At 33.1% G+C, this 24,167-nt stretch overlaps 1 protein-coding gene across 1 annotated transcript; it reads right to left on the bottom strand.

Annotated features, from left to right (window-relative positions):
* Positions 1–21,781: 21,781 nt before the first annotated feature.
* On the bottom strand, positions 21,782–22,778 carry LOC107898451 (protein LEAD-SENSITIVE 1). The gene is made up of 2 exons (XM_016823923.2): positions 22,625–22,778; positions 21,782–22,539 (listed from the first exon to the last, which is right to left on the bottom strand). Exons 1-2 carry the CDS (start codon positions 22,773–22,775, stop codon positions 21,899–21,901), a joined length of 792 nt encoding a protein of 263 aa, XP_016679412.2. The 5' UTR covers positions 22,776–22,778; the 3' UTR covers positions 21,782–21,898.
* Between the last annotated feature and the right edge of the window lie 1,389 nt (positions 22,779–24,167).

Genomic DNA, 24,167 nt, shown 5'->3' with positions numbered 1-24,167 from the left:
TTATAAAGAAGCCTAGTTAAAATCAGATTTTTATAGGCCGTGCTCATTAGCCGGGCGGCTCCCCAAAATATGTGAATTGGTAGGCGAGTTCGGGTAAAAATATAGGCTCGAAATATAGATTTAGATAAAAAATGAGACCCGTTTAGAAAATAGGCTGGGCCTCAGGTACCATTTTTTTTGCCCGGCCCGAATATATAATAAATTTATTTTTTTATTTTTTTATTTTTAAAATATTTTTTTTATTTTTTTATTTTTAAAATAAATTTTTGGTGTTTATTAAAAAAAGAAAAAAAATTTGGCCCACGTCCTAGACCCGGGTCCGGCCCGGCTCAAAATATGGGCCTAAATTTTTGTTCAGACCCTGCTCGAGAAAAAATTCCTAAACCCGAGCCCGGCCCTTTTTTTTAGTAAATAGTAAAATTGTATAAAAAACCTGCAAAATATAATCAACCAACCAAAATATCCATACATTAACCAATCAACATATTTAAATTTATAACAAAATATAAATTGTAAGCTAAATTAAATTTTCAACAATTAGAAAGGAAGTATCCTAAAAAGCAACCGAAGAAACATTATCCTCATCGTCCTTTTTGCAACTAATTTGTTATATTTGGAAATGTATTTTAAAAATAAAAAAATAAAAAAATAATTTAAAAATACTTTAAAATAAAACATATATATTTATTATATAAATATTAAATGTCTAATGGAAAATAGGGAAATGAGAAATGTATTTTAAAAATAAATATATATTTATTATATTCGGGCCGGGCCCGGGCTAAAAAAAATTTCCCGAAGTCCGGCCTGTTTTCTAAACGAGCCTCGTTTTTTGCCCAAATTCATATTTCGGGCTTATATTTTTACCCGAACCCTCCCATATTTCGAGTGGGTCGTCGGGCCGAGCCGGGCCGCTCAACCCATGATCACCTCTACTTCAAACAATATCAACCGTTTGATTAAAAGCAATTAATCTGAATTATAGGTAAAATATTCGTGATTTCATACTTTAAAAAAAGGTTTTATTTACCTAAAATTCTCGCCGTTTAACCGACTTATATCTCAAAGTACATGGTTTATTTTCTTTCAACTATATCCTTCCTTTTACTTTAGTTTTTTCCTTTTCAGCTTTATTTTCAATTTAAGTAATTTGATGTTAAAAAATTTTATTAAATTTATGAAAGTATCATACAAATTTTTATACTAGAAGTTAAATTACATTTTATTTTCTTTATTCAAAAAATGAACATATTAATCCTTGTACATTAATTTATTTTTATCATTAAAAAATTATTTTTATATGTCAACATGACATATTCATTATGTTTAAGTTTTATATTATTGTTACCCATTCTCTCGTTAAAATCTGGTGATTTTTATTTGAATATAATAGACCACCTTCAAATATAGGTCTTTTAAGTTTTGTAGTGTTATTGATAATAACTGAGACAATAAGGGCAGTAATGTTATTCTTTTAATCTTAAAGCCACACTTTCTTGCCCTTGGAAAATGTTTAGAAGGGTGCAAGCAGCTAAGTTGATGGTGTCAAATACACGTAACCTGCATTTAGCTTTAAGCCTTTGAGCTATAATGACACGCATAATATCTATAGCTACTTCCATTATTTCATGCTACGAAGCAAGGCTTAGCTCAAGTATTGCTTTCCTCCATTGTTGATGGGCTTAAAGTAATGAAATCAACTAGTTATTTGCTTTGCTTGTGTCGACACTGAGTTTTGTTGCCGTCATATTGTCTCCGGCAGCTAGTTGAAGAACAACATGGTGAACTGGCTTCTTTGTTTGGTTGAATGGATATGCATAACTACTTTTACCATTCTATCATGCACCGCTTGTGAGAGGAGATCTCACCGAAGCAATCGCCACCATCGCCATTATCACCAGCTTGGCAACTACAGCAGCCACACTCTATGGTGGAGGCTGGTGTTTGATGGGTATATTAGAAACCATACACGTTTGGGGTTGATGTTTGATGGGGTATGTGGATGGTTAAAGATTTTGTGCGAAAATTTAACTTCTTTGCTCATTGTTGCAATTGATTTTTTAATATGAAAAAAAGTTATTAATCCACATTCACCGACTAGCTTGACTCCCTCTCATTCTAGTTCTTTTCCTACTACTTCACCGTCACAAATACCAAAACCAAAGAGCAGTAAAACTTTCAGTGAACGCATCCCATTCTCAGCAATACAGTTATGGCTCCTTGTTGGGGACCCATGCAAGGAAATGGGGCCTACCAAATCAATATATATCATTTTTAATATAAAATAAATCTTTAATTAAGGGAAAGTTAGGGGTGTTTAGAATTTTTATAATATATTTTTCAATTTTTATATGATTTTTAAGTATTTAATAAAAATAATTTTAGAATTTTATTATAACCCGCACTAAATTAAAATAAGATATAAATGTGATAGACAATTTCTTTATAATCAGATTAGTAGAATATGTAATCATTTAGTATTAATATTTTTATTATACTAAATCCATAACTGTTACGTCATCTTTTCCTTAAAAGAATTGGACCAAAAAGACAAATTAGATCAATTAAATGATTGTTTTGTAATTTTTTTATAATTGGATGAAAAAAATACTTAAACATAGTTGGAGACTTCTAGCATAATTTATCCATGGAACCCGAGACACTACAGTAACAGTAACAATATAAAGCGGGCAACAAAGATTTGTGTCTCTATTAGAGCATAAGACAAAATATTAAAAAAGAACATGTAATAGAAATTATCTAAAAAAATTAATACAAAAGAAGAGAAAAAGACATGTAAAATTCAGAGATGGGATATATATATACACACAAAATTAGAAGCACCTCAAATATTTTAACTCATAACAGACGAAAACACAACACAAAAAGGTAAAATTATCATGAGAGCCCTTATATTAGGAGTCATATTACATTTTAACCCTTATTCAAAAGATGGCCAAATTAGTTCATCTACATTATATCAATAAGTAAATTGATCTTTCTATTAAAATTCCATCAATTTCTACTATTAAAAGTTGATCTCTATATATATGCTAAAATGAGATACACGTGGAATGCCTCATATAATTGCCTAGTTATTTTATTAGCTATATTAATTTTTAATAATAGAAATGGATGAATTTTTTAATAAAAATGACAAATTTACTTTTTTATCTAACATATAAGGATTAATTTATACAATTTTTAAGTAAAAGGGACAAAATTCAATTTGACCCATAAATACTTTTACCAAACACAAAAACAAAACAAGCAAGAAATCCCAATTTTTGGTATATAACCGTAAGTGTTCTCTAGGGTAGAGCCAAGAAATTTGAATTGTGTGGCCATTTTTTTATAAATTAAAATATTTATAAAAATCATATAAAGCAGTTTTTTTCCTTGTTGTTTTTTCTTTTAAAAAATTCATTCATGTTAAACATTTAGAATATATATATATAAACCTTAAACACGTAAAGGTTTTCATGAAGCTAACATATCATTAGTAATTTTCTTTCTCAAAAATTAATATCATTTAACTGCTTTTTAGTGTCATGAGAATACAATAAATCAAATTTTCAAACATAAGATTCATAGTAATTACACTAGTAACAGTAATTTCTAAATTAAAATGTAACGCCCTTACTTGACCCCATCGCCGAGTCCGAGTTTGGAGTGTCACAATTGAACTGGTTTGGTCTAATATCAGACTAAAGTCAAAAATTTTCCAAAAAGACTTTACTAATTTATTTCAAATAATCATTACAACATGACCCTTAACTCAAACGTAGTCGACTAAATTAAAAAAAAAATCTCTAAAAAGATACTATTTAATTACAGCATATCTGAACCCCGAGGCAAAACCTCTAAAGGTACTCCATTCCTATGTGTATGACACTTGACTAAATGATCCTTGATCTAACACGGTCTAGCTTGATCCATCATCGAGTTCCTTATCAAGCAAATCTTGCGAACACAAGTTAAAACCCTTGTAAGTTCAAATGAACCTAGTGAGTTTTTTTTCCTACATTACTAAAAAAATAAACCTTATCTTGGAAGGGGTTTAAAATAGAAAAGAACTAAATACACTACTCCCTGTTCCGTTTAGACAATCCCTTTTTGACTGGAGTGTTAGACTGTTATTCGACTTCTGCCTTTCCTTAATGGCGAATTGATCATTGAGCAATTGTTACCTAGTTGGCTTATTACCGTTCAACCAATTCTGGTGGATTCTAAATGATTTATCAACATTGTGAATCCTTGTCTTTCCTTGCACAAATTACTTGATTAACTTTAGTTTGACTTATAACCACATCGTAGTTCTGGCGGATTAACTGATATTCTTCTCACCAGGCCTAGCCTACTAGAAAAGGCCCATGCCTTACTGGCGGACTTACCTTATTTCATTCATTCTACTTTTACCCTACAATCGGGTTGAAATTGTTGTGTGGACTACCCTTTGTAAACCGCCCTAACTGCGATACATTACTTTTAAAGCACATCGAATACGTCCACATTGAACCGTTTTGGCTTATGGTTTCCAGCAGTCTATTATTTGTTTTGGTTCCTGATTTCCCTTATATGACAATTCCCTATGAAACTTCTCCTTGGTGGATATATCTGCAATAGATTTTCCACAATGATGAATAGTCTTGATAGACATATTTATCACTTGGATTATCCCTTTTTAGTACCTTTCTATCAATAGGTTTTAACTAACCTCTCTTTACCGATTTAACGATTTAAAGTTCATGTGGCCAAACCTTCTTGCACTAACAATGGGTACAATGAACCTTATTTTAGAAATGAATTCCTGTGACCTTCTAAGGTCTTCCTCTAGCATACATAGTTTCTTTAAGCCTTTCTTAGCGATTCTCAATGGTGGATCTTTGTTCGCGATCCTCGGTTAATTCCTTTTTTCTTTTACCTATATATAAGGCATTATTGGCATTTCATTCCCATAACTGATTTTAGTTGGGTTAACACTCTATGCCCTACTGACCTCTTGCCTACTGTTTCGGCACACCCTTCTCGTTTCCATTATTTTTCCTTTTTCGGCGAATTTCTCAAACCTTTTGAATAGCTTTTGATTTTCAACACTTGTATTATTCCTTGTTTTCATGATCTTTCCACGATTACCACCCCGACGGCTATCTCATTTTATTATTCCTGCGAATTATTCCATGTTACTGTCTTGGCGAACTACCCCGTGTTTAATGTCCCCGACGAACTACCTGCGTTTTAATGTCCCAACAGACTTTCTATGTTTCCATAATCGAGCTATGGTCTTACTCATCAGGCCCCATGTTTAATGTCCTAATAGACTTTCCCGTGTTTACTGTCCTAGTGGACTGCCCCGTTTTTAACATCTTGACGGACTCTTTATGTTGCCATATCCGAGCTATGGTCTTACACAATATACCTCATGTTTAATGTCATGGCAGACTCCATTAGTCACCATAGTCGAGCTATGGTCTTAAGCCTTAAACCTCTTTGAGGTATCACCCCGAAAAATTTTATCACCATCGCGGTGTCACCCTATAAAGCCTGTTAACCACCATATGGTCTTGCTCTATGAAACCTAATCATCATCACCATAGTGTCGCCCTGAAGAACCAATCAATATCATTCTATTTCTTATTTAAACTTGATGCTTGAACATCGTGTTGTCCCCTCCACAAGGCTCGAAGCTTCACATATCATGCTTTGCACTCAACAACACCAGATTATGGAATCTTAACGAAATTCCATTCCCCTATCCATCTGTCCATTCCTCCATTTCGTCACTTTTAACCTTGATGCTCAAACACCGTAATGTTCCCTCTGTAAGGCCTGAATTTTTGATGCGTCGTGAACTAACTAAAAGTTTGACTAAGGCAAGTACACCTATCAATTAATAGTATAACTACGATGAGCAAAGATATCATTCCCACGAAGACTAAAAGTACTAGTAATTATTGTCTTTCTATTATTTAATCGAATAATTCGAGTGATTGATTAAAAACTAAAATTAACTAAAGTAATTAACTAACGAACACAACAAAGAACAAGTCATGTAAAAAAATAATTAAAAACTAATAAGCGAAATAATACCCAAGAAAGAATCTACCTAATACTTTATCTACCGCTATTAATCTAAATTACGTAATTTCTTTACTTAGTAACTTGATCCATAGAAATCCCTAAATTATGCTAATATCTCTTTCGAGCATAAGAGCAACTGACTCTAAGTTGATTAATTGAAATTTCTTTCTAATTAAAACCCCTATTATCACATTAACTCGTGCTTTGGATTCCCCTATTAGATTTGACTCTAACCTGATAGATTTATATCATCTTATTTCTAGGATTGCATGCAACTCTACTCAATTACGCAATATATACTCTTAAACAAGGTCTATTCAACCTCTAATTTAAGCACATCAAACATGGATCAATAATCTAGAAATATTAAACCAAGAATTAAGCGCACATAATTGAGAACAATAAACTAAGTATTTATTATGTAAAATAAAAATCAAACGACAGAATCCATCATAGGGTTCATCTCCCTAGGTATTTGGAAAATTAGTTCATGCTTGAAAATAAAAACATCCAAGATATAGTATAACCGAAAGAAATAAAAAAACTCATGATAATCTCCTAAGAAATCAACTGGGAATCTTCAATCGTAAAGGAAATTTGTTTTAGAATCTGCTTCAATGGTGTTTTTCAAGTTGTTTTCTTGAATATTCTTTGACGGCTCACTCGTATATTCTTATTTTTGTTATATATACGTCTTAGAATGTCCGGAATACCTAAAAATCATGATTTGCTAAAGTTAGGTGTGAAATCTCGTAAAAATAACACGGCCTACGACACGCCCGTATGGCTTATGTAGCTTGCTTCAATTTTTCAAATTTTATTTTTTTGGCTCATTTTGCTCCCAAGTGCTCTATTAAGCATCAAAACATGAATTTAAAGGATTAGGAGCATAAAATTCACAATTAACATCGAATAATCACCCAAAAATGCATTAAGAATGGGTTAAAACATATTACTTTTAGCACTTATCAAGCTTCGCACATCACGGTTTGCACCCGGCAACACCGTATGGCGGTATACAGAAACACCATTTCCCAAATCCTAACTTCATCTAACCTATCAATAATTTCTCCTCAGTACCCCACTGTTATAATCACACAAAACATGTATTTCACTTTCATACTATCATGGAGTACACTATCTTTTTAAGCATAGAAATAACTACTTCATGCATATTAAACTACATTGGCGGATACCTATATACCAAAGCAATCTTATACATACTTAGCATTTCACAATCAGCGGACATCATACATCATCACAGACCCTTAGGAAACTTGACACAAAGTCACGCCAAGCTTACAGTATTCCTAGATATGGAGTATAGAAACTCACTTGATGTTTCTTTGCCTCTTATGCTTAACTTTTTTGAACGTGTCATTCCCCAAAAACTGAGCCAGTAGAATCGGGATAGTAAATCGGGGGTAAGTGAATCGAAAACCGTAATTGGGTTAGATAATTAAAATAATTAGAAATTAATTAAATAAATTATTAAAATAATTATAATTAATAATTTTAGGTTAATAAATTAAAATTGTGTGTTCAGGAATTAATTTGGTTAAAATGGATTTTAAAAACAAGACTGGATTTGAAAATAATTTTGAAATTGACTTTAGTTGAAAAACAATGACCAACTTGGAAAAGGGAGAAAACTGGAGGTGATTAAATGGACAATGGCCCAATTTTCAGAAAAAATGTTGCCTATTTAACAACCCCCACGTCTTCTTCTTCCCTCCTATTCATCATCCTTTTCAAATTTTGTCAAATGGCAAATCAAAGCTTTTCTCCCGAAATTATTTCATCCTCTTTGATTTTCAAGCTCTCCAAACACAAAATCTCTCTTAAATTTTGAAGAATACTCATGTTTTTAACCTCAATTTCTCTAATTTTTTCACACGTTCCAAACTTGAATTATCTTCGTAGCTCATCAATTTTTCAAAATTGAGGTAAGATTATGAATTTTCATGATCAAACTAAGTGTGTTAGCTTTTCAAACTGAGTTTTATTTGATTAAATCAATATCTCAATAAATCATTTGATTTTAAGTTGATTTTAAGCTTGAAAATGGTGGATCTCGTTTTAATAAGGTAAGTTGCAATTTCAAAGCTATTTTTAGGTTTTTAAAGTCAATTTTAAATATTTTCAAGGAATTCAAAAGATTTGGACATTTTCCCCTTTTTAATGAATTTATTTAGCTTGATTTTTCCAAAAAAATCAGATCTATGTAATTGGCCTAAATTGAAGATTTAAATATGTAATTAAATGATGTTTAGGATGTTTGGAATCAAAATTAAGGTTTAAAAACTAGATTTGAGTGGTGAAATCACATTTTCGACAAAATTAGCTAGTTTTCAGTAAGTATGATAGATGAGTTGTGGTCTGCATTTTTTATATGATTTAAATGTGCTTGAGGTTGTTCATAATGTTTTTATAATGTATTTAATGTGAATGCAAAGTGTCAGACTCGTTGGGAGGTTCTACAAGTAAGGGCAAAGGTAAACAAAGGCTTATTTGAGCTTTTGCCATTAACGCCAAGGTTGCAAGGTGAGTGGTTTGATGTGCTACAAGTATGCACAAATCAAAGTGTTAAAGGGGAGCTTAGGTATCCTAATCACCTATACTAAGTTCCATGAGTAAGTGTTTCTACTTAATCTAATGATGATTTGCAAATGATGCTTAAATGTGATATGTTATGTGATGTATATTAAGATGACAATGAAAATTTTTTGTGGTTATGATTGAATATGATATGAGCCTTGAAAATGTGATATGAACATAAGTTGTGTGACATGTGAAAGTTTGTATAAAACAATAAGTATACATGTTTAAGTGGATATGTTGAAGGGTATATTGGTTGTGGTTGGAAGGTATACTTGGTTGTGTTCGAAGGTTATATATATGGTTGTGTTTGGAAGGTATATTTGGTTGTGTTCGAAGGATACATATGGTTGTGTTTGGAGGGTAAATTGGTTGTGTTTGGAGGCTATGATTGGTTGTGTTTGGTGGGTGATAGCTTTATGTTACACATTATATTGGTCGTATTTGGAAATCTGGTTATCCAATGTAATATATTTATGTATATATGTTCATAATTACATTATGCCAACATATTAATGTGAATGTTATGAATTATGCTTGATTGCTTACCATGATTAATTATGATAGTATGTTTTCTTTTAACTTTGGACATTTAGAATACTTGTGGCAATCTTTGAGCACTCACTGAGCTTGAAAAAGCTCACACTCTTTTATGTTTAACAATGCAAGGATATAGCTGAAATGAGGAGGAGAAGTGAGCTACCAAGTGATCCAAAGCAAAGCAATTTACCTTGAGTATGTTTGATGTGTTTCCAACTCAATAAGGAAGGAAATGTGGGACTAATCTAGACGATTTTAGACTTTGAATTGTTAATGGTTTGTAATTGGACATTATGAACTCTTTAATTGGTTTGATTTAGAGCTTTTATTATTGCTTCAGATAGATGATTGAATGGTAGATTATGAATGTTTGATGAATGGTATGAGTAATTGTTTGACTAACTTGTAAGTGCAGGTTGAAGAGCTATTGGTTATTAAGGTAAGTTTTATATGTTTTATGTGTGATTTAGAAATTAATCATGAGTTTAGTATGCATCATGTTTTAATGAATTTTCCTAAACAAGATTTATACGTATTACCTTATGAAATTGGAGTTTTCCAACATTTTACTACATTAAGATTTAGACCTAATCATTTGTTTTTAAGTAAAATGGTTTCTAAAATCCTTTCAAATATAATCTTTTAAAAACCCTATCACCTGCATGAATATTCAATTGAAGCTTTTAGAATATTTGCTTGTTAAAAATTTAATTTATGAATTATGTTGATGACTTGATGATCAGAGTAGCGTAACGAATGCATAACTTTAGGTTATCCAATATTCCATGAATAATTGTGTGAGGTGTGTTTGGTGGTTAGTGTGTTTTGTGGTGGTTTTAATGGAGAGTTACTTCGATGGCTAATGTGACGTTCGAAATTCAGGTCGAACCGTCCCGATTGGGTTTGGGGCACTATAGAATGTCAGAGCTTCCATTCTCCTGGCAGCTAAGCATTATAACAAAAAACCATGAGTTAAACTTAGTACTTTCAGCTCAAAACTAAGTTTTCCAAAAACATGCAAAACACCTAAAAAGGTTTCTGGAAATCCTTAACTTCACTTTCTTAATTTTACGTATACCGAAGGACTAAGAACCTTACTAACTTACTGGATTCTCTACTTTTTTTTACTTAAACCTCATAATCACCACTCCATGTAGAGCTTCCCGTAACTATCTCTTTCTCGGAGCAACTAAGGAAGAAGTTGAAGAAGAGAAGAAGGTGAAACATATTTGAGAAGAATTCTCCCTAGGAAGTCATTTTCCTAGCTATTCATATCCCTTCACGCTCAGTTATCAACCCCATAGAAACCATCTGTTGGTAATCATTTTGTCTCTCACTAAGGAACTAATAGATTTTAATCCAACCAAACCAGAATTGGGTATCAACCATGTCCAATTCAGCCACTCAATTTTCCTAATTTTTCAGTAGAGGCCGCCAACTTACGGCTTCTTTCAATTTAATCCCCCACTTATTCCTAATTTCCAAACTTAAAAGAAAACCAAATGTGATAAAAAAATGCTAAATTTCTAATCAATCCTAATTTATTCAAGGGTTTGTATTAATCAATCTTAATTTCTTCAAGGATTTGTACTAAATCTCTAAAAATCATTACTCCATCATGATGTTAAGAATCTCATGCAAAATCAATAATCCCAAAAGTATTCAATAAATAAAAAATTTGTGCATAAAAATCCTAATCTATCATAAAAAAGCCACAATCCTAATTTTCTAGGGATTAATTAATAAAACAAATGTTAGAGCTGTATGACCCAAATTCCTGTTAAATAAATAAGAGATTGCTTGCAAGTCAAGTTAAACAAAATATATTTTCTTTCTAGAAGATTTAGTATTTATTAGTATAATATATTTAGCATTTATAAGCATAATTTGTTTCACCTATGAATTTAGTCTATAAATAAACTTTTTTACAACTTTAGAAAACACCCATTAAAGATTAGAACTCATAACACTTTATGGAGAATTTTGTGTTTACGTTTTAAGGGTTCTTTGTTTTTGGCTTTCGGGGTTTAGTTTTTATCTCCATCTTTTTGTACTCTTTATTCTTTTGTCATTATAGTAAAATTATCTTTACCTGTAGTTTTTATCCTCTTTAGGGGGTCTCCACGTTAAATTTGTGTGTTCAATTTCTCAATTTCTTCCATTATTTTACTTGTTGTTGCTTAATCAGGTCAATCCCTAACAAGTGGTATCAGAGTTAGTTCAATTTTTCGTAGATTAACTCGTTCAAAGATGGGAACAATAAGGTCTAACATTGAGAAGTTTGATGGTGTCACAAATTTCAATCTATTACAAGTTTGGATGATGGCAATTCTAGTTCAGACCAGCCTAAAAAAGGTCATTACCGAGAAAAAACCTGAGAATCTATATGAGATAGAATGGGAAAAGCTTGATGAAAAGGCCTTGTCTGCAACCCAATTGTGTCTTGAGAATAAGGTATTGCAGGAGGTATTGATGGAGAAACCTCATCTGCCTTGTGGAAAATGTTAGAGACTCTTTTTGTGACTGAGTCTCTAGTTAACCATTTAGTGTTGTAATAACGTCTATTTACATTTCAAATGAACAAATGTGAGCTTCTTAGATATCAAATTAGTCAATTTATTACTCTTTTTAATGATTTAAAGAATGTTGAGGTTAAGATTGACGATGAAGATCAGGCTATGCTATTATTGTGCTCTCTACCCTCTTCATACAAGTCTTTTAGGGAGACTCTAATTTATGATAGAGAAAAACTCTCATTCGAAGATATGAAAGGTCATTTGTTGAGTAAAGACAAACTTGAAATATCTACTCATCCAAAGATTTAGACAAAATGGTAGATCAAACTATATGTCAACTTGCAGTTGCACCAGATGAACAACAACCGCTATGCATAACTTATCCGGTGGGTGAAACACCGTTCAAGTTAAAGTTAGGATTGATACATTTATTGCCTACTTTCCGTGGTTTGAAAAATGAGAACCCTCATACTCATCTGAAAGAGTTCCACATGGTTTGTCTGAGCATGAAACTAGGAGTAACTAAGGATCAAATAAAACTGCGAGCTTTTTCTTTCTCATTAGCTGACTCTGCTAGAGAATGGTTGTTTTATTTACCTCTGGGATCTATTAATACTTAGACTGATATGTCTCGATTGTTTCTTGGCAGGTCTTTTCCAGCAGCTCGAGTAGCCAAATTAATAAGAAGTATAGGCAGAATACAACAAAAAGAAGCAGAATCACTCTACGAATATTGGGAGCGATACAAGAAGTTATGCGCAAGTTGCCTACAACATGGCCTGTCTGAACAATCACTCCTACAGTATTTCTATGAGGGGTTACTCCCGATGGAAATGAAGATGATTGACGTCGCTAGTGGAGGGGTTCTTGTGAACATAACTCCTCAAAGAGCTAAGGAATTAATTTCAACCATGGCTGCAAATTCTCAATAGTATCAACCACCTATGGAACCTATGAGAAGGGTTCATGACCTAAATACTCCTTCCATAGTAAATAAGATTGATGAGGTTAAAAGTATGCTTGCAGGAAAATCGAACCCAACTCAGTTATGCGAGATTTGTGCTTAGCCAAATCATCCAATTGACTCGTGCCTGATTTTACTTGAAGACACAACTGCACAAGTAGATACCGTTGGGAACTTCCCAAGGCCACCTCAAAGGCATTATGATTCATATTCAAACACGTACAATGTAGGGTGGAGGGATCACCCAAACTTAAACTATGGGTCAAACCCTCAATACAATCAACCATATCAACCAAGACCACATCTGCCTCAACAATATCAATCTCCAAAGTCATCTCTTGAAGCCATAGTAGAGAGGTTAACCTTTAGCACCAAAAAGTTCCAACAAAAGACTGAAGTACATTTCCAAGAACTAGATCAGCAAATAAGTAAGCTAGTACTTACAATTAGTCGTTTGGAGAACTAAGGAAAATTGACATCTCAAACCGAGCCAAACTCACGTCAAAATGCAAATGTTGTGACCGTAAAAGATGAAATAGAGTCAGAACTAGTGCCTGGCATGAGTCATGACCACAACATTGAACAGGAAGCTGAATTAGCGCTTCCATTAAGCCGGCACCTCATAAACCATTTTTTGTACCTCCCTCATACATTCGAAAGCTCGCCCAAGTTAAAAAGGAATGAGAGGAAAAAAAATCCTTGAGACATTCCAAAAGGTAAAAATTAATATTCTTTTACTTGATGCAATTAAACAGGTTCCACGCTATACAAAATTTTTGAAAAAACTATATACCGACAAAAAGAAGCTCTAAGGAAACGAATGGCTAAATGTGGGAGAAAATGTTTTTGCAATGCTACAAAGGAAAATTTCGCCTAAGTGTAAGGACCAAGATATGTTTTTTATATCTTGCAAAATAGGTAATATTGGCATAAATAAAGCCATGTGTGATTTGGGAGCATATATTAATGTAATGCCTTTATCTATTTTTAAATTGCTAAACACGGGTCTTTTAAAAGAAACAGAGGTGATTATTCAATTGGAAGATAGATCATGCGTATATCCAGAAGGGGTGCTGAAATATATCCTCATAAAGTTAAATGAACTAATTTTTCTTGTAGACTTTTACATCATTGATATGGAGGATGACTACTCAAAAAATGCTTCTGATATTTTACTCAGAAGACCATTCCTAAGTACCGCACGTACAAAGATTGATGTTCAAAATGGAACCCTCACTATGGAATTCGACGGTGAGGTGGTAAAATTTAATGTTTATGAGGCGATGGGCCAACCCAGTACAATGTCGAATATTTCTAATGTTGATATTATTGAACCACTAATGAAATTTTATTTTGAGTATGATGAAGAGGATAGGTTACAAACTGTGCTCCGTAGGAATTTAGACCTTAATACAATAGATAAACTAGAGGAATTAATGACATTCAAAGAGTCAATTTGTGAAACTGTTGTTTTCATGGAGGCACCACAGTTTCCCAAAAGTCAAGGTAAAGAATTTGAATTCTCTTTTTCAAACTAAATTTTTGCCTGCTATTTCGCAGTCCCCAAAATTGGAACTCAAACTGTTACTAGAACATTTAAAGATTAAGATAGAGGAAAAGGAAAACCCAAGCAGAGAAGCTCAAATACATTTCAATCCAGCGATGATAAAGGAATCTGGAAAATGCTTCAAGGTCAAAGGGAAAAGCTTGAAATCTTTCTATGAGAACTTTCAAGTTCACGTAATGGAAGAATTAATTCTCGAGGAACCAAATGAATAATACTTAGGTCATCGAGTTAACGACATTAAACAAAAGCGCTTTATTGGAGGCAACCCATATTTATCTTTATTTATTTAATTTAATTTTAAATTCTAGTTTAATTTGAGAATTAAATAAAATATTGTTTAATACATTTTCTCGCGTTATATTTCAGGTACACGAGCCACTCGAAGCAATAAAGTCTTTCGACAAAGACACAATCTGGCTAGTAGAGAATAAGAGGAGCAACCACCTTCTACTGTAGAATAACAACTTCATCGCATTGAAGCTTGCCTTGAAACAATGGAAGCCAGCATCTCAAGCATCCCCAACATGCTACAAAGTGATCCCTTCCACCATCCTCCGACCCATTGAATATACACGGGGAGTACACTTGACCCTTCTATTTATTATTATTTTAATTTACACATTGAGGACAATGTGGGCTAAGTAGGGGATTCGTAGTATCATGTCATACTTTATTCTTTGCATGTGTTTTGCTAAGAATAATTTCTTAATTCGTTTCGGAAATAAAACTCTAATTCTTATGTTTAGTTTATTTAAATTAGTGGGTGAATCATGAATAACTATTGCTTGCTTGATCAATGAATATTTTATAGAATTGAAAATGTTATGCCTTAGTCAATATTTCATGAAAATTGTTGGTTTTTTTTAACTTGCCTAATGAAAGTACTCATTTTAAATAAATTTGCTAATAACTTGGTTAAGAGTGAAGATTCAGAAATGTGACCAAGTTGAGTAACCGGGATGAGGTGCTTGGGTTGTCATCTCATTTCGCGTCAAAAGGTTTGGTGACGAGCCGAAGCTTGTAGCACTCAGCTAACCAAGCTACCTTGAGAAAGGAGAAATAAATCGATTAGGGACATGTGAAATTGAGTAATCGGGATGAGGTGCTTGGGTTGTCATCTCATTTCACGTCAAAAGATTTGATTATGTCTCGAATTCATTATAAATAAATAGAATGTTTCGGGTTGAGTAACCGGGGTGAGGTGCTTGGTTGTCATCTCACTTCGCGTCAAAAGACTGGACTACGTTTGAAAAAAATAAAAATAAAAATAAAACAAAAAATAAAAATGTATATAGATATAAATAAAAGTATATATTGGGTATGATTGTTTCGCATGTTTTATTAAGCCTAAATTTATTGAAATAGTTGAATTTGACATATTATTCGAGATTTTATAAAATTCTTATTGATCAAGTTTAGCAGGTGTTTATTTTTTATTCACCTAATTGTTTGCAATATGCTTGACTAGGAAAAGGGGTTTTGATTTTGAAAAGGATTGACGAATTATTTTTAGTGGATATCATGCTTGACTAGGAAAGTGGATATAATGCTAAGTAGGGGGAATTTGGTAGCAAGATAAATTCGTATTTTTATTTTTGGCTAATTATCGGATAAAATGCTATTTAATTTGGGATTTTCTTATCAGGAATGAAATTGATATGCTGAATTCAAACTCTTACAAAAATTGGCTAAATTGAAACAAAAAGCAAAGATGAGGGCTTGATTGAAAGATTGAAGATTCAAAGATGATTGGATAAAGATTAAAGGGTTAAAGATTTTTTTTAAAAGTGGCTAGATAAAGATTGAAGGATTTTTATATTGTTACAACTATTTAATTAGTTTAAATTTAATCTTTAATTTAAATTTGATTTTTAAATTTTGAATTATTTAATGATAATATTTACAATTATTTAGTGATAATATTTAGGATCATTTAGTGATAATATTTAGGAAAAATCTAGCTAAATTTTAGCACTAAAAGTGTGTATAAATACCTAGTGGCTACAGCCAATTAAACACACACTTTTGCCTTTGACATTCAATAAAATTCATTATTTTTCTTTCCCATCTCGTGTCACTTTTCTATACTATTGTTTCATTCTCTTTTTCTTCTTTAACTTTCATTTTTTGGTTTAATTACCTTCCAAGGCCTTTTTCCGTTTCCATCTTCCACAATTCCACAAAACCACTTTCAAAGCATAATTTTTTTCTTGATTAACTAAATCCTTTTTAGCCTTATCTCAGTTATCACTTCGACAAAGTAATCGTGAGATATGAACCCACACTAAATACTTTGCAATTTGGTATTCGTTATCTCTCCGATATATGGGATAGTACAAATTTTTCCCTCAAAGTTGATTCGGTTTCAATTCAAAAAATGCGTATTGGGTTGGAATCGTTTGGCATACAGTTGGGAAGTTGAGTCAGCGGTGCTTTATTTAAAATCCCACGAACAAATTGGCGTGTTCAATTGGAAAAAGCTACTTGGATTCCGTCAAGGGAGACAGTGATCGGATTTAAACGGCTCACACGGTTGAGGCCGTTAATTCGAGTTGGGCTTTTCAGATTACAAGGCTATCGAAGTCACAAATTACGGGTACGTGCCACGTGGTTGGAAATTTGACAAGGGTTGATTTTTAGGTGATACCGGGATTGAATACGAGAGGAAGAGTTGGTGATTTGAGGGATCCTTGATTGCTTTGGCCAGCTTATCGATTGGAAAGGAAAATCTATTTTAAGGATCGATTCAAGATTGGAGTACACCAAGGTTAAGGTTAAGATTAAAAATATTTTATTTATCCATTTATTTTATTTTCTTAAATTTATTTTTGCATTTTCGAATATATTTTTATTTTATTTTATTTTATTTTATTTTTTTGTATTTCCTTATTTTATTATCTTAATCAATTTAAAACCCCCATTTTTATTTTTCAACATTACAACGCACTAGTCGTAGGCATGACTGTTACTGCGATAGCGATTCTGGTCACGAGAAAAGGCAAAATTAGACAACCAGTCCCTGTGAATTTGACCTTACTACTCTATATTTCAATTTGTTGTTATTTTGTCGTAGGAATTTACATTTGGTGGTTTTGATGCCCATAAGTGATATTCATATAAAACTCCAACAAAAATAAAATTTGATATTTGAATTGTTGGCAGAAAGAAATTACAATTTTTAACATAGAAATACCTAACCATAATTTTAAAAATTAAGGCATTATTTAACATAATGCTAGATAATGAAGTGGAGTCAAGAATACCAAACATGCGACTATTTTACCTATAATGGCCCTTTTCCAAGTTTATTTACGGAAATGGGCTAATTTTTTCATTATTTACCGGAAAGGGCAGAAAATGCCAAAACGCGTCCACGTAGGAGCATTTTTGGATGAAATTTCAGCAAAATGTGCCTCTAGAGGAGCGATTTTGTCATGTTAGCACAAAACGAGCTGATGTGGAAGAGTTTTGCTGACGTGGAAAAATCGCTCCCCCAAGGGTGCGTTTTGCTCCGTGTTTTTCTAGGTTAGGGATTTTTCCATGTTTAGTCCCTAAGGTTTTTTGGTTTAGGGTTTTTAAGGTTAGTGTTTTGTTAAAATAATTTAGGGTTAAGGTTGTAGGGGTAGGGTTTTGTAAAAATAATTTAAGTTTTAGGGTTTTAGGAATTTTAAAATTGTGTTTGCAATAACACTAGGGGAGTCAGGTGATGACTGAGATTTCTTTCTTTCTAGGTTAAGGGGGCATGTATACCCCCAACCTGATATATGCGTTATATCAGATTGGGGCACTGGAATACTAGCCGCAATTGAGCAACAGGGTAGCTTATGGGATCGCACACACCATCGATATTGTCTAAGGCACGTTGCGTCCAACTACTATGGGCAATATCGGTCTACCACTGAACGACAGCAAGTGACCAACATGGGTATTTAATCTCTATTAATATAATTTCATTTTAATATTCAATTCATTCTTAATGGAATAGTGGTATGTAATTTTCGCTATCAAATTATATTGGTAAAGTACGAGATCAATAATGATCTTTTTCATGAGATGTTGGGGATTTTGTGTTCAGTTAACGAACAAGGCGCAGACTACCTCTGTAACATACCTTTCGAACAGTGGACACAAGCATACGACGGTGGCTTACGATATGGTCATATGACTACAAACCTGGCTGAATGCATAAATTGTGTTCTAAAAGGAACGCGTCATTTACCGATAACCTCGGTTGTGCAAGAGACATATTTTCATTTGCCGGCACTATTTCCAAAACAAGTAGCAAGTTATAAAGGACAAATACAGGGAGGCCATGTATGATTTTGGAAGGTATTGTAAGAAATTAACAAGGTGAAGATGCAGACCAACACCATGCACACAGTGTGTCACGATTATGACAACCTATGGTTTCGTGTGACGGAGTTTGACAGATCGAACCAAGGTATTACCAGTGAGCAATATCGTGTCCACCTGAGAAATAGGACTTGCGACTGTAGGACATTTGACGCACTTCGTTATCCATGCGTTCATGCAATTACTGCTTGTCAGAATCTCCATTTGGATTCCATGAGATATGTCGACGAAGTGTAAAAAATAGAGTACATGTACAATGTGTGGAGACACGTATTCCCACTGGTCCCAGATGAATGTAAGTGGCTGTCTGTATTGCTGCTCTGTTTAAGTTGTTACCGGATAGATAATTGCGTTGCAAACCAAAAGGTCGACCTTGCTCGAGTAGAATACGTAATAATATGGATATTCGGGAAAGAATGAACAATCAGAAGTTGTGCGGATGGTGTAGGAACCCAGGTCATACAATTCGATCATGTCCAAACTGAGATAGTTGATAATTGTTTTAATGAAACTATGTTGCATTATTTTTATTGTCTTATTCAAAAGAACTTCTATTTTATTAAAAATATAAAAATAATTTACTATTAAAATATTAAAAACAATTTTTATTTTATTAAATTAAACAATATAAAAATAGTTTGTACAAACATATTAAAAAATCAATGTATGTGTTGGTCGGAATCAGTGCCATATGGGGGTGGTCGATGATTACGCACTGGATTCCTCATTGGTTCTGCTTCTGAAGGGGTTGTGGTTGCTCCGGTTGTGGGTGTTGGGAGGATGACCCACCTTGATAGAATAAAGAATGTGGAGGTGTTTGCATCACCCATAGTGGAGATTTTTGAATCCCATAAGGCGATGGGGATTGGTAATGAGATGAGCTCCCAGACGGTGCCTCGTGCGATCCCTCTGGCAATGATGGCCTATATATCGGGGGTTGAGTCGAAGTTATTGGGAAAGGAGATGCACCGAGACATGCATTCCAACCTGGTTAGGTTACATATAAAGGCTAGGACACGCACTTGGCATAATCTGAAGGGGCTGTGGTGTTGGTGTCGTCGGTTGAGGCGTTGGACCCGGTGATTGTGTAGGCGCTATTGATGGGCCCATGCCATCATCCCTTCTATTTGGATTTAAAGGGCTCCGTTGTTCCCTTTCGACACGGATTTTCCAACGCTTCTACTCTTCCAACAGCAAATATGTCTTGTGATGGATCCTAAACCATAGCATGTAATCCGGTGCGCACGCTAACTCTAGAACGATGATCAGTTCGCGAATAGGTATATGATCATACTGATTTTCCCCAATTTCGATATATTCCGAGAAGAATATCGGCCAATTCGCATTCGTTTGTCGTAAGTCAATTTTGTGCTCATCATTGAGCACCTCAGGTGCCTCGAGAATCGGTTGTCTGAATCTAAATTGCCGCAACACTCTATCTGTTTGGTGCATCTCGATAGTAGCATAGTTGACCAATGGGACCTTAACATGCCAAATGTTCAGATTTTGAAAGAATTTATCCGAAATTACTGCTCGAATTGTCGGATCCTCGTATGGTGTCCATTGAAACTATATGAACGTGATAAAAATATTAGATATATACATAATACTAAAACTAAATATGAAACAACTATTTTATGTATATATATTATTTAATACTTACTTGTGCTTTCAACCGTTGGTCTAATAGAAGCCATACATCTTCAAGAGCGGTAGATATTCCAACATAACTCGCCGAATGGTTCCACCTAATTAAATAAAATTTTAGCATACAATTATATTTTAAATCTATGTAATAATTGTAAAATCAAACATAAATTTTTCCTTGTTATGAGTGGGAATGTATATGTGTGGCTCACTCGAAGACGTAAAAATGGAAAGCGAAATCTAGCCCATGATAGTAGTAGTGATAAGCAACCTTCGATTTTGGCTTTATTTGGTGGCGTCGCCCCGCACATCTCCCGGTACAATGTTGCCAACACGACAGACCCCAAACTAAATTCGCCAACTGCTCTAAAATCAACGAGTTTTAGTAGCCACCTCAGTACGAGATTTCGTGACAAGTCTGACATCAAATAACCTCCAATCATCTCAAGGATGTATGCTCGAGCATATTGTATTCTTTCTACTTCAGTCGAATCATTACCCGGCTTCTGACATGTGTCTCGTAACCAGCCCATCTCGATCCGACCTCCATAAATATTATCCGGAATCGCACCCAAAAGATCGTAGCATACGACTCCCTAATTAGCAGATTGAACGAACTTGGTGAGTGTGGACTCATCCACCAACAATCTCAATTGTAAACTGCACGTCCTCCAAAGTAATGGTACACTCTCCATATGGAAGATAAAATGTGTGCGTTTCGGGTCTCCACCTCTCTATTAACGCGCTGATGAGTTTCAGGCCCAACTTACACCTCCGGCCTATAGTGGCCATGTGTCAAAAACCCGCTTGCCTCAAGTAATTTTCCATCAATGGTGATGGAGGACCAGACATATTACGAATATAATATTGTAACACACCCGATCTACATACTGTTATAAAAAATTATAAAATTAAAATTAATTAAAATTACATAAAATAAAAAAATATTAAATAATATTCAAAAATTAAAATTAACCCTTACCATTTTCATTTGTTTGACGGAGATATGTTTATAATTGAGACGAATTAATTCCCCGGCCATTACTAACACGATCAAATATTTTTAAAATTATATAAAAAATACTAATTTAGAAAAAAAATTAAAGGAAATAATTAATTAAAGAGAGCTTTGAGAAATTTAAGGAGAAATTTGAGAGTTTTTTTGCCGATTTTTGAAGAAATAAGGTATGAAAAATATAGGAGGGGGTTTTTATAGAATTTTTTTTGACTGTTGGACCCTCTAACGGTAAAAAAATTAAGTAGCTATTGGAAAAAAAAACACCGAGCAAAACGCGCCCTGAAGAGCGATTTTGCCACGTCAACAAAATGCTTCCACGTCAGTGCATTTTGTGTTGACATGGCAAAACTGCTCTCCCAATGGTACGTTTTGCTGAAATTTTACCCAAAAACGCTCCTCCATAAATGCATTTTATCATTTTCAGCTATCTCTAGTAAATAATTAAAAAATTAGCCCATTTCATAAATAAGCTTAGAAAAGGGTCTTTATAGGTAAAATATTCCAAACATGCCATATACGTAGGTTTTATAAATAGAGGCAAGCATATATTTGAATCCAATATTCTGCAATTATGAGTTCAAATTACAAAGAAATTGAATTCAGTGTGAAGATCATCAAGTTTCCTGGCACCCTGCAGAAGCGGAAACAAGCATTTCAACCGCAACTTTTTCCACATCACGACGAACCCCGATGTCGGAAACCAAGCGGCTAAAACAATACATCCCGTAACCAACAGCAGCCAGGCCACTAAAGCTAGTCGTTAAATATCTCAACGGTGAAGAAACAATGGCGCTAGCAGCCGCCAAGAACGACGTCGCTTGCCCACTCCGACCAACGCTGATCCTTGTGATTACCAGCAACCCGGTTTTACAATAAATCGCGAAGTCTTCACAATTGTTTTTGAATAGATGGTAGACGCCGAAACCGTTATGGAGTAGGAAGGAAGCACGATGAAGAACTTCGGATGTGGGATCTGAAGCGGCAATGGTGCAGGTTCCTCCCCTGGGTTTCGCCAGAAACAAAGCCGGTGAAACGGCGTATTGGAATAGGTATAACTCACCGTCGGCTAGGAAGCAATCCAAGCAGGAAGAAATAACGCCGTAGCGACCCGATTGATCGCCGCATGCGGCGCAATTAGAAGCCTCTGAAGATGATGAACTGAAAATTACACGATCTAAGACGGTTCCGGTGCCGATCTCTCGACCACCTTGGGATTGGGTGAAATGGATCACCTTTCCCTCGCCTATGTATATCCCTGATTTCATTAACATTGAAAAATTCATCAAATCATTGATCGATGAAAAAATAAATGAAGAGTGGGAAAAAAGAAGAAATGGAACCGTGATGCGCATAGATGTAGGCGTATCTCCAGGAGTAAATGTGATCGCCAGGCTTCAAGTCTTCTCTGCAAATTCTGTTTGACAAAACTCCCATTTTCATCTCTCCAGTCCGTACACTCTTTTCCCCGTTAATAATATTATAGTTAAACATACTATGAAAGTTTCCTGATCCCATCCTTACCCCTTTCCTCATCTTACCTCTTTTGCTTAGACACCTAAGCAACTCAACCTCCATTCATCTTCATCCACGTGGCCCTTATTAATTGCTTTTTTAATGAATAAATTCTTATTAAATCAAAACAATCAAAATACAATTAATTTTCGAGATAAATATTTAAATTATACATGAATTTTAATATAATTTGTAATATTATACGTAAATTTAATCTGATGCATTTGTATGCATTAAACTTTAATTTTGATTTAATTTTCATATTCGAGTTATTCGAAATCGAAAATTCAACTTGATTTGAACTCGAAATTTAAAAAAATATTCGAGTTGACTTGATTCGAATAATTCGAAGTTCAATTTCTTTTCAATTTTTTCTAATCAAATCGAATTTTGCTCACTCCTACCATTCCACAAATATTGATGTAATTTTGATTATATATTCAATTTTTAATGAAAATTAATATATTTAAATTTGAATAATAAAATTTTGGAAAATTTTAACAAATAAATATGATATATTTAAATTAAATAAAAATTTATAAAATATCAAAGCATAATGGTAGTATAAGTTTTATGTTAAAAAGGTTAAGAATTTGAATAAGGAAATAATTTTATTTTATAAATTCAAAAATATAAAATATGTTTTAAGACTTAATATAAACATGCAATTAAATTGTGTATGTTAGAAATTGATGTTAAAAGGAAATAACTAAGTGCACACTTTGCAAACATTGTGAAATTAGAAGACCATATGAAAAAAAGAAAGAAAACAGGGAGGCCTTAGTTAAGGAATTAGTCCATTTCTTTTATTACTATATGAACCCCATTTTCTTTCCTTATTCTCACAACAAGAAATTTGTGTCCTTTTAAGCCAACTGTTTTTTTTCCTTTTTTTTTCTTAACAATTAATAAATTGATGATAATTATTTATAGATAATATATAATTAATATAAATATATTATATTATATTATATTATATTATATTATATTATATTATATTTTAAAATGCAATATTATAAAATTTTATATATGAAATATAAAATTACTTATTATATAATTTTTTTGGTTAATGAAACATAATAAAATGAATATAAAGTTTGACTTATTTATTATTATAAATTTCATTTAATAAAAGTATTTTAAAAAAAATTAGAATTCTTGTTTATAAACATGATAATTTTTTTATCAAATAAATTAATCAATTTTAGTAAAATTAAAAACTCTTAATAGATTATGGATAATGGATATAGATCATAGATATTAGTGACTTAGTTAACAATAAATAAGTAATTTAAAAAATAATTTTTTAAATAATAAAATGTAAGTGATTGTTTTATTATTTAATTAAAATTTTAAATATTTTCATTAAAT

The sequence above is a fragment of the Gossypium hirsutum genome, chromosome D04 (genome assembly GCF_007990345.1).
Source record: "Gossypium hirsutum isolate 1008001.06 chromosome D04, Gossypium_hirsutum_v2.1, whole genome shotgun sequence".
NCBI classification, from domain to species: domain Eukaryota; kingdom Viridiplantae; phylum Streptophyta; class Magnoliopsida; order Malvales; family Malvaceae; genus Gossypium; species Gossypium hirsutum.
The sequence above is the reverse complement of the archived record's forward strand: the minus strand, read 5'-3'. Positions and strand labels throughout refer to the sequence as shown.

Bases quoted from the DNA above. Each gene is read 5' to 3' on its own strand.
- LOC107898451 (XM_016823923.2), bottom strand. From the start codon at position 22,775: ATGTTTAACTATAATATTATTAACGGGGAAAAGAGTGTACGGACTGGA. The intron at 22,540-22,624 runs GTTCCATTTCTT...TAATGAAATCAG, and splicing joins CTACATCTATGCGCATCACG to GGATATACATAGGCGAGGGA.